The sequence below is a fragment of the Rhipicephalus microplus genome, chromosome 1 (genome assembly GCF_043290135.1).
Source record: "Rhipicephalus microplus isolate Deutch F79 chromosome 1, USDA_Rmic, whole genome shotgun sequence".
NCBI classification, from domain to species: domain Eukaryota; kingdom Metazoa; phylum Arthropoda; class Arachnida; order Ixodida; family Ixodidae; genus Rhipicephalus; species Rhipicephalus microplus.
In genome coordinates, this window is record NC_134700.1 from 255,155,431 (window position 1) to 255,169,147 (window position 13,717).

The 13,717-nt window shown below is 42.1% G+C and overlaps 1 protein-coding gene across 1 annotated transcript; it reads left to right on the forward strand.

Annotated features, from left to right (window-relative positions):
• The first annotated feature begins 217 nt into the window (after window positions 1-217).
• temp (protein prenyltransferase alpha subunit repeat-containing protein tempura) lies at window positions 218-11,818 on the forward strand. The gene is made up of 7 exons (XM_037435275.2): window positions 218-484; window positions 961-1,044; window positions 1,664-1,824; window positions 7,163-7,238; window positions 7,328-7,432; window positions 9,637-9,808; window positions 11,177-11,818. The coding sequence occupies exons 2-7, from the start codon at window positions 965-967 to the stop codon at window positions 11,567-11,569; spliced, it is 987 nt and encodes a 328-aa protein (XP_037291172.1). The 5' UTR covers window positions 218-484; window positions 961-964; the 3' UTR covers window positions 11,570-11,818.
• Window positions 11,819-13,717: the final 1,899 nt, after the last annotated feature.

Here is a 13,717-nt window from a genome sequence, read left to right on the forward strand (position 1 = left end):
TTTGTACAAACATACAAATAATATATAAATTTTGAACATATTATCAATAATACAAATTACTCCGTAATAAAACAAACACTAATTTATGAATTGCATGCGGAACTGCGTCTTTTCTCCATCTTCGCTTCGCTGGATTGTTTGCCGGCTTCGCTGACATCGACTTCGACTTCGATCAAAGCACGAAAAAATAAACAAGAAATGGGTAGCAACGAGACTTGAGCCCTCGCTAATACAGCAGATTGGCCTGAACGAGCTCTAATTTGCCGCAGTTGCTTCCCGTAGCACGATTCTAGGACATAGTTGATAGAAAATCAAGTCTTGTAATGACTGTTATTTTCGTTTTTACCTACGCTCATCGCACATTGCCAAGAGCTCGTCGCTTACAAGGCGACTGCGATGTCACTTTCGGCATGGCTCGGTGCATCTTGTGGTGAATACTAGAGTCTGTCTTCAAAGGAGCATCAAAGAAAAGGGCATCGAACAGGTAAAGCTCGAGTCTACTTGCTGCGTCATATATGGCGCAGTCGGCAAAGTAGATCGCAAGTAGTCTCTTATGCTGTTGCCAAGTGCGACTTTTTTGCAAGCACATTTTTGCAAGCTGGCTCTCGTTAATTGAAGGCCTGTGTCTGCATATACTGTATCGCTCGGATTTTGTTACTCTCTATACAAAGGCGTGCTATTTAATTACATTGCCTTATGTTTCCCGCGCGTAAGCACCTAACGGTGTCGATGTAGACGGAAAGCCTCAGCTGTGATTTAGGTGCGCGTTAAAGAACCATAGCTGGTCCATAGGAATCTGGACTCCCTCACTACGGGGTTCCTCGTAATCATGTCGTCCTTTGTGCACGTAAAACCCCAGAACGAAACACTTGTTTAAAAAAAGCATCTGCAATTTGCTCGGCTGCCGGGATCTGTACAAGTCTTCTGATGTGCCTCTGATCACGCTTTCCTATTTCGCAGGTTCATGGCTACCATGGAGAGTGAATCGCTTGCCGAGCGCATTTTGCAAGATCTCGGAAACGTCTTTAAGAAGGAACCACTTGTGTACGTGCTGCACGTGTCTCGACTGTTGCTCATGTGACTGTACACCACATCTTCTGCATGTGCCATGAATATGCCGCTCAGCAAAAGGCGCTTAAGTGCACGATTAATTGTCTGGACTCGCGGCCAATTTTCGGAGGAGAAACATTTGGTTACATGGAGACATATTTACCATGCGTAATGCACGTTAAAAGTCATGATGAACTTCCCAAGTGGACAGATGTAGATTTTCGTCTCTAGAGTGTGTGCTATACGAAGACTTTTGCGCGTATTTGGTAGCACCCACGTGTACATAGGACGAAACATGTACAGTTAGTCATACTACAGCACAGCTACCTGCACCTGTACCTCTCCATTTGTGTCCTTCTTGTTTCCCGTTATTCTATTGTGAGGAGTAGCAGGCCAGAGGCATGCTCTCCAGGCCTACCTCTCCTACTTTCTCCTCAATTAATATCTTATTCTCCTTCAACACTGAACACGTATCTGCATCTTTAGTTCGTGTTTGTGATCAATTGTAATATCAATGTGGATGTTTGATTTAAAGGAATTTGTTTGTTATGACAGTGTGGTGTGGCAGTAAGTAGCATTCAAATAAACTAACAAGCATTTACTACTCTGACAGGAAAGAGTTCGACGTGGTTCCAGTAAGCAACTCGTCCTGCAATCGCAGTCCAGTGGTGTGTGTGGATGGTCATTTGGCTCTTGGAAGCTGGTGTGTTCCTCATGTGTATAGTTATGCATACACAAGGCTGATTGAAGCACGCAACAACATTGCAAGGCATGGTGAGTGTATTGCTTGCACATCACGATGCACCGCTTGAAAGTTTGGTGGGATTTATTGAAACCAAGACAGAAAAATATGTAAAATTCATGGCATTCATTGAAATATTCATAGCTGTGCTGTGTACATCCCAGTAACCTTTCTCCTTTCTCGTGTATGCAAGAACTGCGTAGCCTTGGTGATTCTTATTTCAGTAATTTTCGCCTGAGGATATGCCGTGGCTTTTTGTCATGTTGTATTGGTTTAACTTTTATACAAGAACAATGCAGAAGAAGGAAGCTAAAGTAACAGAGGCAGTGAATTATTCCAACAACAAAAAGTATCTGTTTTATTGTAATCATCTAGGACAGCTGAATTTATTGTTTGTACTTTACATTGGTATGATTCCCAATGAAACATTTGGGAAATTCAGAGGGTTCAGTATCCCATGTTTAACTGCTGATACTGTCATCTAGCATTGCAAAGGGCACTTTCCCATGGTGCATACACCATTCAGTCTTGATGAAATGTACTCTGCAGCCAGTTTTTGAGGTTTAGGCCTTCTGCTGTGACAAATAAGAAATAGTTTTTTTAATTACTAATATAATGCAATATGTAGTTGTAGCATCTCCATAAAGCACAAGCTTTTTCATGCCTGTCCCATGTTTTCACCAATTGTTTAATAGGGCAGGCTATAGCTGAAGATACACTGCATGCATTTGTTTCTCATATCTTGTCTATTGTGCCCTGTGAAAGCCGTTGCGCTTGTGTAAATGGTTGCACACATTTATACGCAAGGAACAGTCTGGGCAGTGTATCCTAGAGATGTAGCGTATCGAATGGTGCGGGGTTTTAAAGAATTATTGGAAAGGGTAATGAACCTGCCTAAGTGGTGGCAAATATGCCGCCTCAAACTACTGGGGAACTGTGGAGGAGATGAATGGCATTGTTTTGCTTTCATTTTAAAGTCCTAAATAATATGTGGTACTTTAAAGCACGGAGTCAACGCTCTTATGTAGTGGTTGTACACAATGTTGTCAGCAGCTGCTGTAGTTTACTTACTATATTTGCAGACAAAGTTTTCAGTGCAAGCCAAATATTTTGACTCTTCAATTATACATAGCGCTATAGGATCTTTGTGCACATGCCTTTGGCTGCTAGGCCATGTTATGTTAATTACCGTATTTACTCGATTCTACTGCGCCCTCGATTGTAACGCGCACCCGATTTCCACCGCGGAAAAAAAAAAAAACGTAAGGCATCGATTGCAACGCGCACCCATTTTCCTCGCTGGCCCGCACGATCACACCACTCGAAAAAACGATTCCTTTCGTGAGCGTCTTCCATTTAAATATGAAGTACGGACAAAGCTTGTGCTCATCTGACGTGTAACAGAGCATTGCCGTCACTGTAGTTTTACCGTGGACCGATGTCAGCACATGAACTTGCTTCGCCTCCTTCTTCTCGACGGTTGTGGTGCTAGGCATGTCGAAGTAAAGAGGTGTCTGATCGGCATTCCCGATTTGCCCAAGCAGGTAGCCGCTGTTGCGCCGCAAGTTTAGGACGAACCTCTGAAAATTGTGAAGCTTTTCATCGTATTCCTTCGCAAAACTTTTCGCATATGCATGTTCCCCTTCGGAGGAAAAAGCCTTTCCTCTTCATAAAGTTAGTTAGCCAGCACCTGCTCGCTTTAAACTGGCTCCGCATTAGACTTTTTTCTAAGACTAATTGCATAGCCCGCACTTGGAGCAGTTCTGTCGTCACGGGCCGCTGTGCCGCTCGCTGCTCAAGCACATACTCGCCGAGCAGCTCTTTAATTTGCGGAAACCGACCCTGCTGTGGTCCATTGAAGCCTTTGCGTGAAGCTTTGCTGTTGACAATCTTTTGCTTTTGTTTCCGCCGGTCCCGCACGCACGTTTCGGGAACTCCGAACGACCGCGATGCGCCCCGATTTCCGTCCGTTTCTGCACACGCGATGACTTTTCTTTTAAAAGCGGCATCGTGGTGCACTCGAGTTTTTGAAGTCAGCCCTTCCACGCCGTCGATGCTAATGCACTACTAGATGACGAACTCCTCAGCACACGTACGAAGTGCCGCACATGGGAAACACATAGGCAGAAATGGCCGACGCGCCATGCCGACGCACGTAGGGGGCGGCCATTTTGGATTTGCCGATGGCAATAGATTGACCGTAATTTTTTTGTTCGTACTCGATTCTAACGCGCATGCGATTTATGAACTCGCTTAACCGGAAAAAAGGCGCGCATTAGATTCGAGTAATTACGGTATTACTTGCATAAAAAAGTTTTGGAGATAAACAGACTGACTTGTGCTTTATCAAAATTTTTAGGCTGTGTTTAAAATGTTTCGGATTGATTGCGCTTTTTTGGTATGATTGTGGTGTTTGAGGAGAAATGCGAATTCATTGCCATTCAACTTTTCCTCATCATTTCATTTTTGTGAGTTGTGTCGTGTTACAGGAATATTCTTTTTGCAGTGTTCTCTTCATCCAACTAAAACGATGTCTTGTTGAGATTTCCATTGTGATTCAGTGAAGTTCAGTTACTTTGTAATTTTGAATGAAGAAAAAATTGTTTGAACCAATTTGATTCATGTTTGTTTATATAACCAAAGGATAATTACTAAAAATATATAAGAGTTTGTTCACCCAAGAGTTCAGTTTCGTGTATTCACAAGAGAAGTTATGCTAAAATTATTCATAAGAGCAGATGAGAGCTAAGCTTCTGTATAGAAGGAACAACATTTCAACGCTGATGCTTAGACCACAAAAAATGCACAGAATAATGAAACTGCTTCACAACAGCACCACGCATACTCAAACCTTGATATAACGAGCCCCATATAACGTAATATGGGTTATAACGAAATAAGGGAAAAATAGTCTTTGCAATAGATATAGTGTTAGAAATAAACCTTTGTTACGAGTTTTGCCTATAATGAACGTATTTTCGTGTTAGATGCAACTTTGTTATAATGGGGTTTGAGTGTATATGGCAACATTCAAGATAAGAGGACTCGGTGCATGGAGCAATGGGGCTAACACACAATAGTTTGCCTTTTGCAGGAGCTAAACAGTTTTTATATAAGCTGTTGTATAGCTACATCAGTACTTCAGGTTGACTTATTACATGTGTTTATGAGTATGTTACCTCACTCGCCTGCTTCCCATGAGCCAAATTCAAAAGTTAAACGCCATTGCCCTCATTCCTAGAACATCGACGAGCCAACGTTGATTTGCATTTAAAAGTGAGGTAGCATTGCCAAGGCTAGAATACAGGTAATGTATCGAGAAGAGATTGCTGAAGAAGGGGGCCAGCCTCTACTGAAGAAATTTTGTCCTATAACTGCAAAGCATTTCCTAGCATTTTGGCCTATGGCGCTCTTACCGCATATAGTCTTCAACGTTGTGATGCTATTATTTGTGAGTAAAGGTGTTCTAATGGCTAAATTAAAGCTCTGGGCCATCGTGTCACAGACCCAGGTGGAATAGATCACACTTAAGAATGTCCCTCGTGCAGGCCTGTGTGAGTTGGCCCCTGCAGTGACTCAATGGCTACAGTGCTTGGCTGTTGGTTGGATCCTAGCCGTAGTAGTAGCATTTCCATGTAGTGAAAACACTAGAGGACTCTGTACTGTGTTATGTCAGTGTAAGTAAAGGAACCACAGGTTGAAATTGTCTGGGGTCGTCCAATATGGCCTTTCTTACAGCCCAAGTCACTTTGGGACATTAAATACCGCAAGTCGACCAGCCAAAAGCTTGTGCACCCAGGCAGCTGTTGCATTTGCAACAGTTGTGATGGTTTTGTGAGGAAACTTCGTCATGCAAGCAGTTGCATTGAGACGCTTTTCAGATTATTTATTGTGTTGACGATTTGCTTTTTCTCTAGTTTTATACATACACCATTAAGGTGCCAGATCCGCATCACTGCTTTGATACTGTTGATTCCTCTAATAGTCTAGTGCTGCTTGATCCCCGCTGAAACATGCCAACAAATACTGGTTGGGACGGATGCTGCCACTGAGCAGTTATCTCTTTCTGATTGAACTGATGTTTGGATTTACACGCAACTGCCAGTGCCATGTTTGACATTGAGCTAGACTTCAGGCAGTGTTCTTGCCTGTTATGCTTGTGTCATGCATGCAGCTTCACAACCTATTAAGGAGGCCAACCTCATAATGCTTGGAATAACATTATATAATGCATTCTAGCAGCCTCCTTTCAGACTGCTCACATAATGTTGATTCTCACGGTGCATGTGAGCATCCGTAATCTTTAATTTTCTTAGATTTCTTGAGCTTTTTTAAGTAAAATAAGTTCTTGAAGTCTGGTTCAGTTCTGATTTTTCATATTCATGCAAATGTTTCTTTTGCGTCAACTTCGCGTACAGCATGTCCTAGTCCAAGCATATTGTCATGTGGTCGTGACAGTGGCAACGACAGCAGATTGTGTGTCCAAGACAAAACTGCTTATTTGGCTGAACTTGTGGCCTGTATACGAAAAGTCGAATTGCAGCAATACACACTGGCACTGATAGCGGCGAACAGAGCGTCGGCCGTCGGTCAACTGACAAGCGGTGATGAGCATTGTCATTTATGCATGTGGTTCCAAATATTCCAGCATTATCGCTAGCGGCCACTTATGTTCCTGAAGAATCTGTAATGTTCGGCTCTTGCGCACAATCTTAGCATGACGGTGTACTACTACTGTGAAGGTTTTCGAACACTGAAGGCGCTTTTTCTTCTGAGCAATGCTGACAGTCTTTTGAGGCATAAACTGAATACAGTAAAATGAGAAATGTGCGTGACAATATTGAATACACCAGCAATAAAGCTCCAAAGAAATTGGGCTATAGTAATTGTAGGCTGCATCAATTGTACATTGACAGTTGCTACATGCAAAACAAAATTACATAAAAGTGGCTCATTTTTTTCACTGTCGAATATGCCGAACCCATGTGGAACCCTATGGACATGAAATTGGCAAACTTGGCTACGTGCCCTTACTGTGGTCGTGTATTATGCTGGAACATGGGCTGCCGTGTGTAATTAAAATTTTATGAAACACAAAACATGAAAAATTAAGAACTGACCCACAACACTAAAAATTATAATTTTATATATTATGTAATCTTCTCTCCTTGCTGGACTTTTTTGCAAAGTTTTTCTTAATTAAATTTTCTCTTTAAACTTTGACAGTGCATAATTTTACAAAGTGACCTAGTTCTGGGCATTATTGTTAAAGGTGTCACGTTCACAAGTCAGTGTTGTAACCAGATATCAGTTTGCACATTGTGGTTATCATCTTCACTTCTAACACTGCACAATTTTAATCTTTTTCAGAGAAAGATGTTGTTCTTGGATGGTCAAGAATAGTTATCCTCATAAATCCGGATGTACAGCTTGCCTGGAATATCAGGTGGGAAGCTCAGTTTTACAATGTGCGATGAAGTTCTGCAGGCACAATATGATAAATGATTTTTGACAAATGCATTTCCTCTCATTTAGAAAAGAGCTCTTCTTGTGCAAGCAGACAACGTTTCACGAGGAGCTTCAGTTTTCTCAGCTTGTTCTGACACGAAAGCCAAAGTGCTCAGAAGTATTCTCGCACAGGTGAGCCTTGGAACTACTACCCATATTGCTTTCATTTGCATGTTTACAATCTTTAGATGAGTTAGAACAAACATATTAACGAAGAGAATCTTTGGCAGTTATGAAGAGCACTGTGGGATTTGTCATTGTAGATAAGCAAGCAGACAATGGCCTGACTGCGTGCTTGTTCACTTTATAGTTCCGAGGTTATCTTTCATGGTTATTAGCTTCTTCTGGCATGCATGGTATTTTTCACAGCTGAAGCTTTCCATCACGATAGCAGACAGTTTTTTCTTCAAACTATAGCCATGGGCCTTTGCACTCTAGTGAAGTAACGAGCAGCTTTATAAAACGAGAAGCTTCAGATAATGTGTCAGATTCTGGAACTGAGGTCTTCAATTGAGAGTGGGATTGCGATGATGCCATCAATAGATGATGTTTACCCAATGCGGCATAACCACAGGGCGACTTGTAAGGTTTGAACGACGTCATAATTTTTATGATATGTATGTGCATGTAGAAACACAGGCATGAACACATTGGGGTGATGAAACAAACGTGAACAGCAAGAAGTGTCAAGGCTTTGCCGTTCGATTTGTTTTCATCGTGCTGTTATGTCGGTGTTAATAAAAAGATGCTACATTATCATGCACGACCTTTGTGGCTTTTTAATGGAGCAAGAGCCTTGTCTGCGTCAACAAATGGAAAATTTGACCGTTGGTACCTTGTGGTGTCGGGGGCAAGCGATGCAACATACTGTATCACTATCACGTGATGACGTCGCAGATTGCTAAAGATTGTGATGTTGTTATTATTATTTTATTATATTTTAATACTGTCAACCCTCGCTTGAGGGTCATAACAAGGAGGGAGTACAATAGTAAGTACAAACAGAAATCCAAAACATGGTTATGGCGTCGCATTGGGGGAATGTCGCATGACATCACGTGGCATTGCAACTTGGTCTATGGTGGTCTAATCACGGAGGCAATGCAAAACCAAGGGAAGTGCCTCAGGTTTTCGAGGCAGTGCAAATCGATTTAGGTGTGGAAAGATTTTAAAGAGGGCTAAAACAGGGTCGGTATGTCGACCGTGAAAGAAAAGAGGATGGCTTTTGCCTTCGAGTCATTTGAAGTGAATGCTTAAGAGATGCTGCGAGTTTTACCAGCTTGGTTACAACTGCTTAAAAAATTGTGAACAGTGTAGTATGCAGATGCCGTACTGTTTGTAGTTCTTTTTATTTCTATACAGTTTAAACTCAATTTAACGAAGTGATAACAACCCTTAAACCACTTCTTTAAATCGGAAGCTGCTTGAAACTGAGAAAGAAGTTTCTCAGTTCTTGAAAATTCAAGCTTCTGTTGTGGCGGCATCAAAAAGCTACTGTAGCACTGTATTTGCTGCTGACCAATGCCTGCTTATGTGAGAAGTCCATATGGGCAGCCGTGACATCCACTGTTTGAGCGACGCAGGCCATGTAGACACTTGGGCTGCATCAAGTGAAGCTATGACAGCACGCTGGTCCTCATGGACGGGCTTATGAATGCACTCATTGTGCAAGTTGGTTGAGCAACAAAATTGCTGGGAGAGGATCTCTTTCATTTGATGCATGCACAGTGAATTAATGAGGAACCACTGGGATCCCAGTGCTATCCGGTACTTGAGAGCTCTATTGACCGCTGGGTCTGCAGATCCGTTGTTCTTTTGACATGTAGCCTTATCAAAATAAAGATAGGGTCATGACTGGGCCACCTAGATTTTTTCAAATGACAGCGTTGGAGCTGAAGCTCGAAGAGATACATGTTTCTGTCAAAATTGGAAAAAAGTCACCTCTGTCTTTACTTATTTATTCTAAGGAAAATGTCAGTTTAGTCAAGTTTGTCATGTTAATTCAGGTTGATGTCATCATTGTGCTCAATAGATACCTGACAGGAAATTTAATTATATTGGGATCTTTAATAAATAGGCTTTCGTTAGATGGAGTTTTAACTGCTGTACATAAGGGAGGGAAGAGCTTCGAACCCCTCCCTCCTCCATTTCAAGAGGAACTTCTGGCTATGCCCCTACAGCTCCAACTTGTCGTTTTCCCCGTAACTATGGCACTGTACTAGCATGATGCATTAGCTTTAGTGAGGAAGCTTGGCCCTTAAGTTCCACACATGTTGTCTGTCGTGAAATGAGTACTGCTGACTGAGCTCACTATCTGGCTGTGGTTATTATTCTAGGCGATGGCTTATGCAACATAACCTGCGAAGCTACACCACTGACCGCGCCAATAACATTCTACAAGAGGAGCTCAAGGTGTGCCTTGCCGCTGCCGAGAAGTACAGGTGCAACTACTATGCCTGGACATACAGGATATGGCTTATGGACACCTTTGTCCATGGTAACCCTCTCGTGAGTAAAAAATTCTGCTAGGCTTGTGCCATACTTCAATAGTAAATAGTACGTTTGATGCAAATAGCGATTTGGTTTGAATAACTTGAGATCAAATGCGAATACAAACTCACCTTTAAGTGGTTGCTAATCAGACTCCCTTTTTGAAACGTGCACTTAGTGACCACGCTTTTTTCACGCATTTTTATTAAAAGCAGTAATAATTCCTTTAGTGACAAGTTGGACCTCTTTGCGAGTTGAGTGAAACCAACTGCATGCTCACAAGCAAATTCAACCACCTTTACAATGAACGGATGCCATGGCACTGAAGCGCGGTCTTGCCACGGGGAACCGATCATCCCTGGCTAGTTGCATGCAGCGTGTCACCTACTTGGGCGGTGACAGTTGTTAGGCCGTGCATGTCATATGTATGCTCATTTAGTCTGCACTTTCTGCTTGAGGTGCAAGCTGCAAGTTTTGAGCTGCTTACTGTTCTTCGTGTTACTTTGCAATTTGTTGCTGTAGCATTCATTCTTTTGCCCTTTTGGCAAAACAATGCACAATAAATGCTGAACTACCTCTTTGAAGACACATTTCACTTTTGTGTTGTAATGATTCCCAGAAATAGAGATCAGTCAGATTTCTTTTTAATCTAATATTTCATCATGAAAAAAATATGGTGTGACGATTGCAGAAAAAAAAAAACATATTGACAAATTGAATATTTTGACCAAATTGATCATTCATACTGCCACATCCCACCTTAAAGGTGCACTAAAGGTTCATGTCAAATCATCATTGATTGTCAAAATGGTGTTCCAGAAACCACAGAGTGTTTGTTCCATGCCATGAAAATGATTGATCTGAAAAAAAAATTTGCGTCTTAGTGCTTAGCGTATTGTTGGTGCAATTCAAACACCCACCACTGAGAACAGCCCACCGATGTAGCCAAGCCCGCCCTGTACTTGCTGTACTGCCCAACAATCGGTGTGTAGGTGCAACGGAACCAGGAGCTTTAGTTGAGCACAGCATGGCAAAAATACATTTCAAGATCTTTTTTTTTTTGTGAACTATACCGAAATGTGCTAGTTCCAATTTATTCTGTCTTGTAATGTACTGAAATGTTTTTTTTTCTGTTATTTAGTAGTTTTGGTACTTGTTATTAGTTCTACAGCAGCCATACTACGTCATATGGCTTGTGTTTTTAAACGTGTTGGTGGCACGAACTGGGGCCAACAATTACCTTAATTTCTTGCCTACTAAATTGCTGCTGCATGTACTAATATCAGTGTTTCAAATTTTCTCAACTATTTTCCTTTCACTCTGATGTAATGTGCTATTTGCCCTAAGGGTCTCTTCGATATTGACGATTCTCACCGATACATACAGATGCTGGAATCCGAGATTCAACTGACCCGTGAGTGGGTCCGCAGTCACGTGTCCGACTGCAGCGGCTTCCATTACCGGCAGTACTTGCTGCGCCGCGTGGGAAGTATTCCGCTGCTGTCGAAGGAGCTGGCCCTGTGCGAGGAGCTCTGCCTCTCGTACCCTGGCCACGAAGCGATCTGGATGCACCGGCGCTTCTGCCTCTGGCATCTGCATCCGACTGCCACGAATGGGGAGACCCAGGCCAAGAAAGCTCGTGGTGCCACCAACTGGGCGGAAGCCGAGGAGGCCTTTCTGCAGCGAGCGTCGGGCTGTGGGGAATGGCAAGACGAGTTGGTGGTGCGTCACGTTCGTTGGTTACGCAGTGTCCTGGGCTGGACGGGTACGGCACCGTGACTGCAGCAGTGCAGTGGCTCCTGCGACACGGGCTGGGAGAGAAGTGGCTGTGATTTATCGTCTCAGGAGAAAAGGTTTGAGCTCCTGATGTAGTCAGAAACAATATAAATGTCTGAAGGCAGCGGGAAGTTCGTGCTACCTTGCATTTGCTTCCACTGTGACGGATAAGTCTCAAGCAAGTCACGGGACATTACAAGAGTGAAATAACAGTGCTTGAAGTGTAGGTAGATGAGCTTGGAAGAGAGATATGGCTGTGATTTTATCTTGGGAGGAAAGAAAAAAAAAGTGTGTTTTTTTTTTTTAATAATGAGGAATTTGACCAAAAAGCATGATGTCAGCACCTACCATCAAGGTAGCCAGAGGCATGTGCAGTCGTGCCAAAGAAGTGTACGTAATGGCTTACGTGTGGGAACAGATGTATCGGATGCACTTTAGTCACAGCACTGCTCGACTACTGCTCTGGTGAAGTTGTCAGTAGTGCTACTTGTGTGTCAGCTTGCATAAATTACGGTTATTGTAGTGAATGTAAAGAACAAGAACTGCCTGCATGGCTGTGTCATTGTTATCATTTAGGTGTTGCTAACTGTGAGGTATTGGCATACCTGGAGCTATTTCACGTGCTCCTGCAAATGGAACATTACTGATGTGGGCAACTAGCACAGTTCACGTGAGCCATTCCTTTTGCTATCCTTTTGCTAAGCTTTGTTGATGAACTTTCAGGAATATGCTAATGAAGACTTTCAAACAACTTGGTAATTCACTGAAGTCTTCAACAAAAAGAAAAAAAGAAAAAAAAAAGACATTGACTACTTAGCAAGAAGCTACCAAAAAAAAAATTTGGAACTCTGTCTAGCCACATGCGAAGCCTTTTTGTTCTTTTTATTGGTGGATGGACGGGGGAAAGTGCATTTTATCTTTTTCTTAAACAAATTTTGTCTATATGGAAAACACTGGCTTGTGATATGAAATTTTTTTATTCTTGCATTTTCACTGCATGCCTGAGGATAATGTAAACATCGCAGTTGTAGGTAAAATCAACCAGTTTCAATCATTCTTAGCTGTTGTTAATGGTTTGTGTCAGATGTGATAAGCATGTCATGTCCACTTTGAAGCAGAAGCCAAGAGGAAGGAAGTCAAGTTGAGTATTGGGCATGGCATGTAGCTTTGCATTTCCAATTTTCTGAGCCAAAAGCCTGAAACTCTGCCACATAAGTTATGTGGTAATGAACCTGCAAAACAATATTGCGTGTTGTGATCATGTGTACCACATAAAAGAAAGAAAAGGTTACGTTCATAGGAACACCTTCATTTCAAAAGAGGCACATGATCTCAGGCAGGCAACGATTTTTGAAGTGTGAAGTCAAGCAAAGATGCTCGTTGCATGGAAAATGCAGACAACAGTTCCCCATTTTGCGATTGGTTGACTAAGTCTCTTTTGGGTATAGCCCACATTAAAGCAATGGTGGCACTGTTGTAGCCTTGGCTTTGCGCTAGTTTTGTCATGTACAAGTATGGACTCATTCATTTGGTTGATGTGGTAACTTATTGTCCAATGTTGACGCGGTAGTTTTAGCTTATCGAGACTAGTTTGGAGGTCTACAGAATTTTCGATGACTGAATAAGTAGTATTGTGGAATTGCAGTTTGCTAGTTATCACCTTTATGAAGTGTTCTAATTTTCTATTTGTACTTTACCATGCCATTTGAACATTTTAGTACCACATTGTCTTGTCATTAGGAGTGCACAAAACATTGATTTTGAAGGACATACTTGCCTGCAGCATAGCATCTCACCTTGTTTAGTTATTTGAAGTATTTTCGCTAGATCTGGCATAGTGCTGCTTGCCATTCCTTTTGCTTTGCTTTCTGCCAGTGTTGAATATTGGGTGAGTTGGTTCCTCGTACTTGAACTGGTATAGCTCGTTACGGTAAAGAAGAAATGGCCAAGCAAACCGACACAAGAGGACAGAGCAGTAACTTCCAACTAAGCTTTATTCACTAATTGCATCAAATATGTACACTTGTGCAAGCATTACGAATGGGGATGATTTTCGCTGTTCGAGGTGAACATATAATCTTTTAATGTTTTTATTTATTGAAAAATGCTCTTCTCTTTATAGCACCCTCACTTCCGATTTCACAATATCTG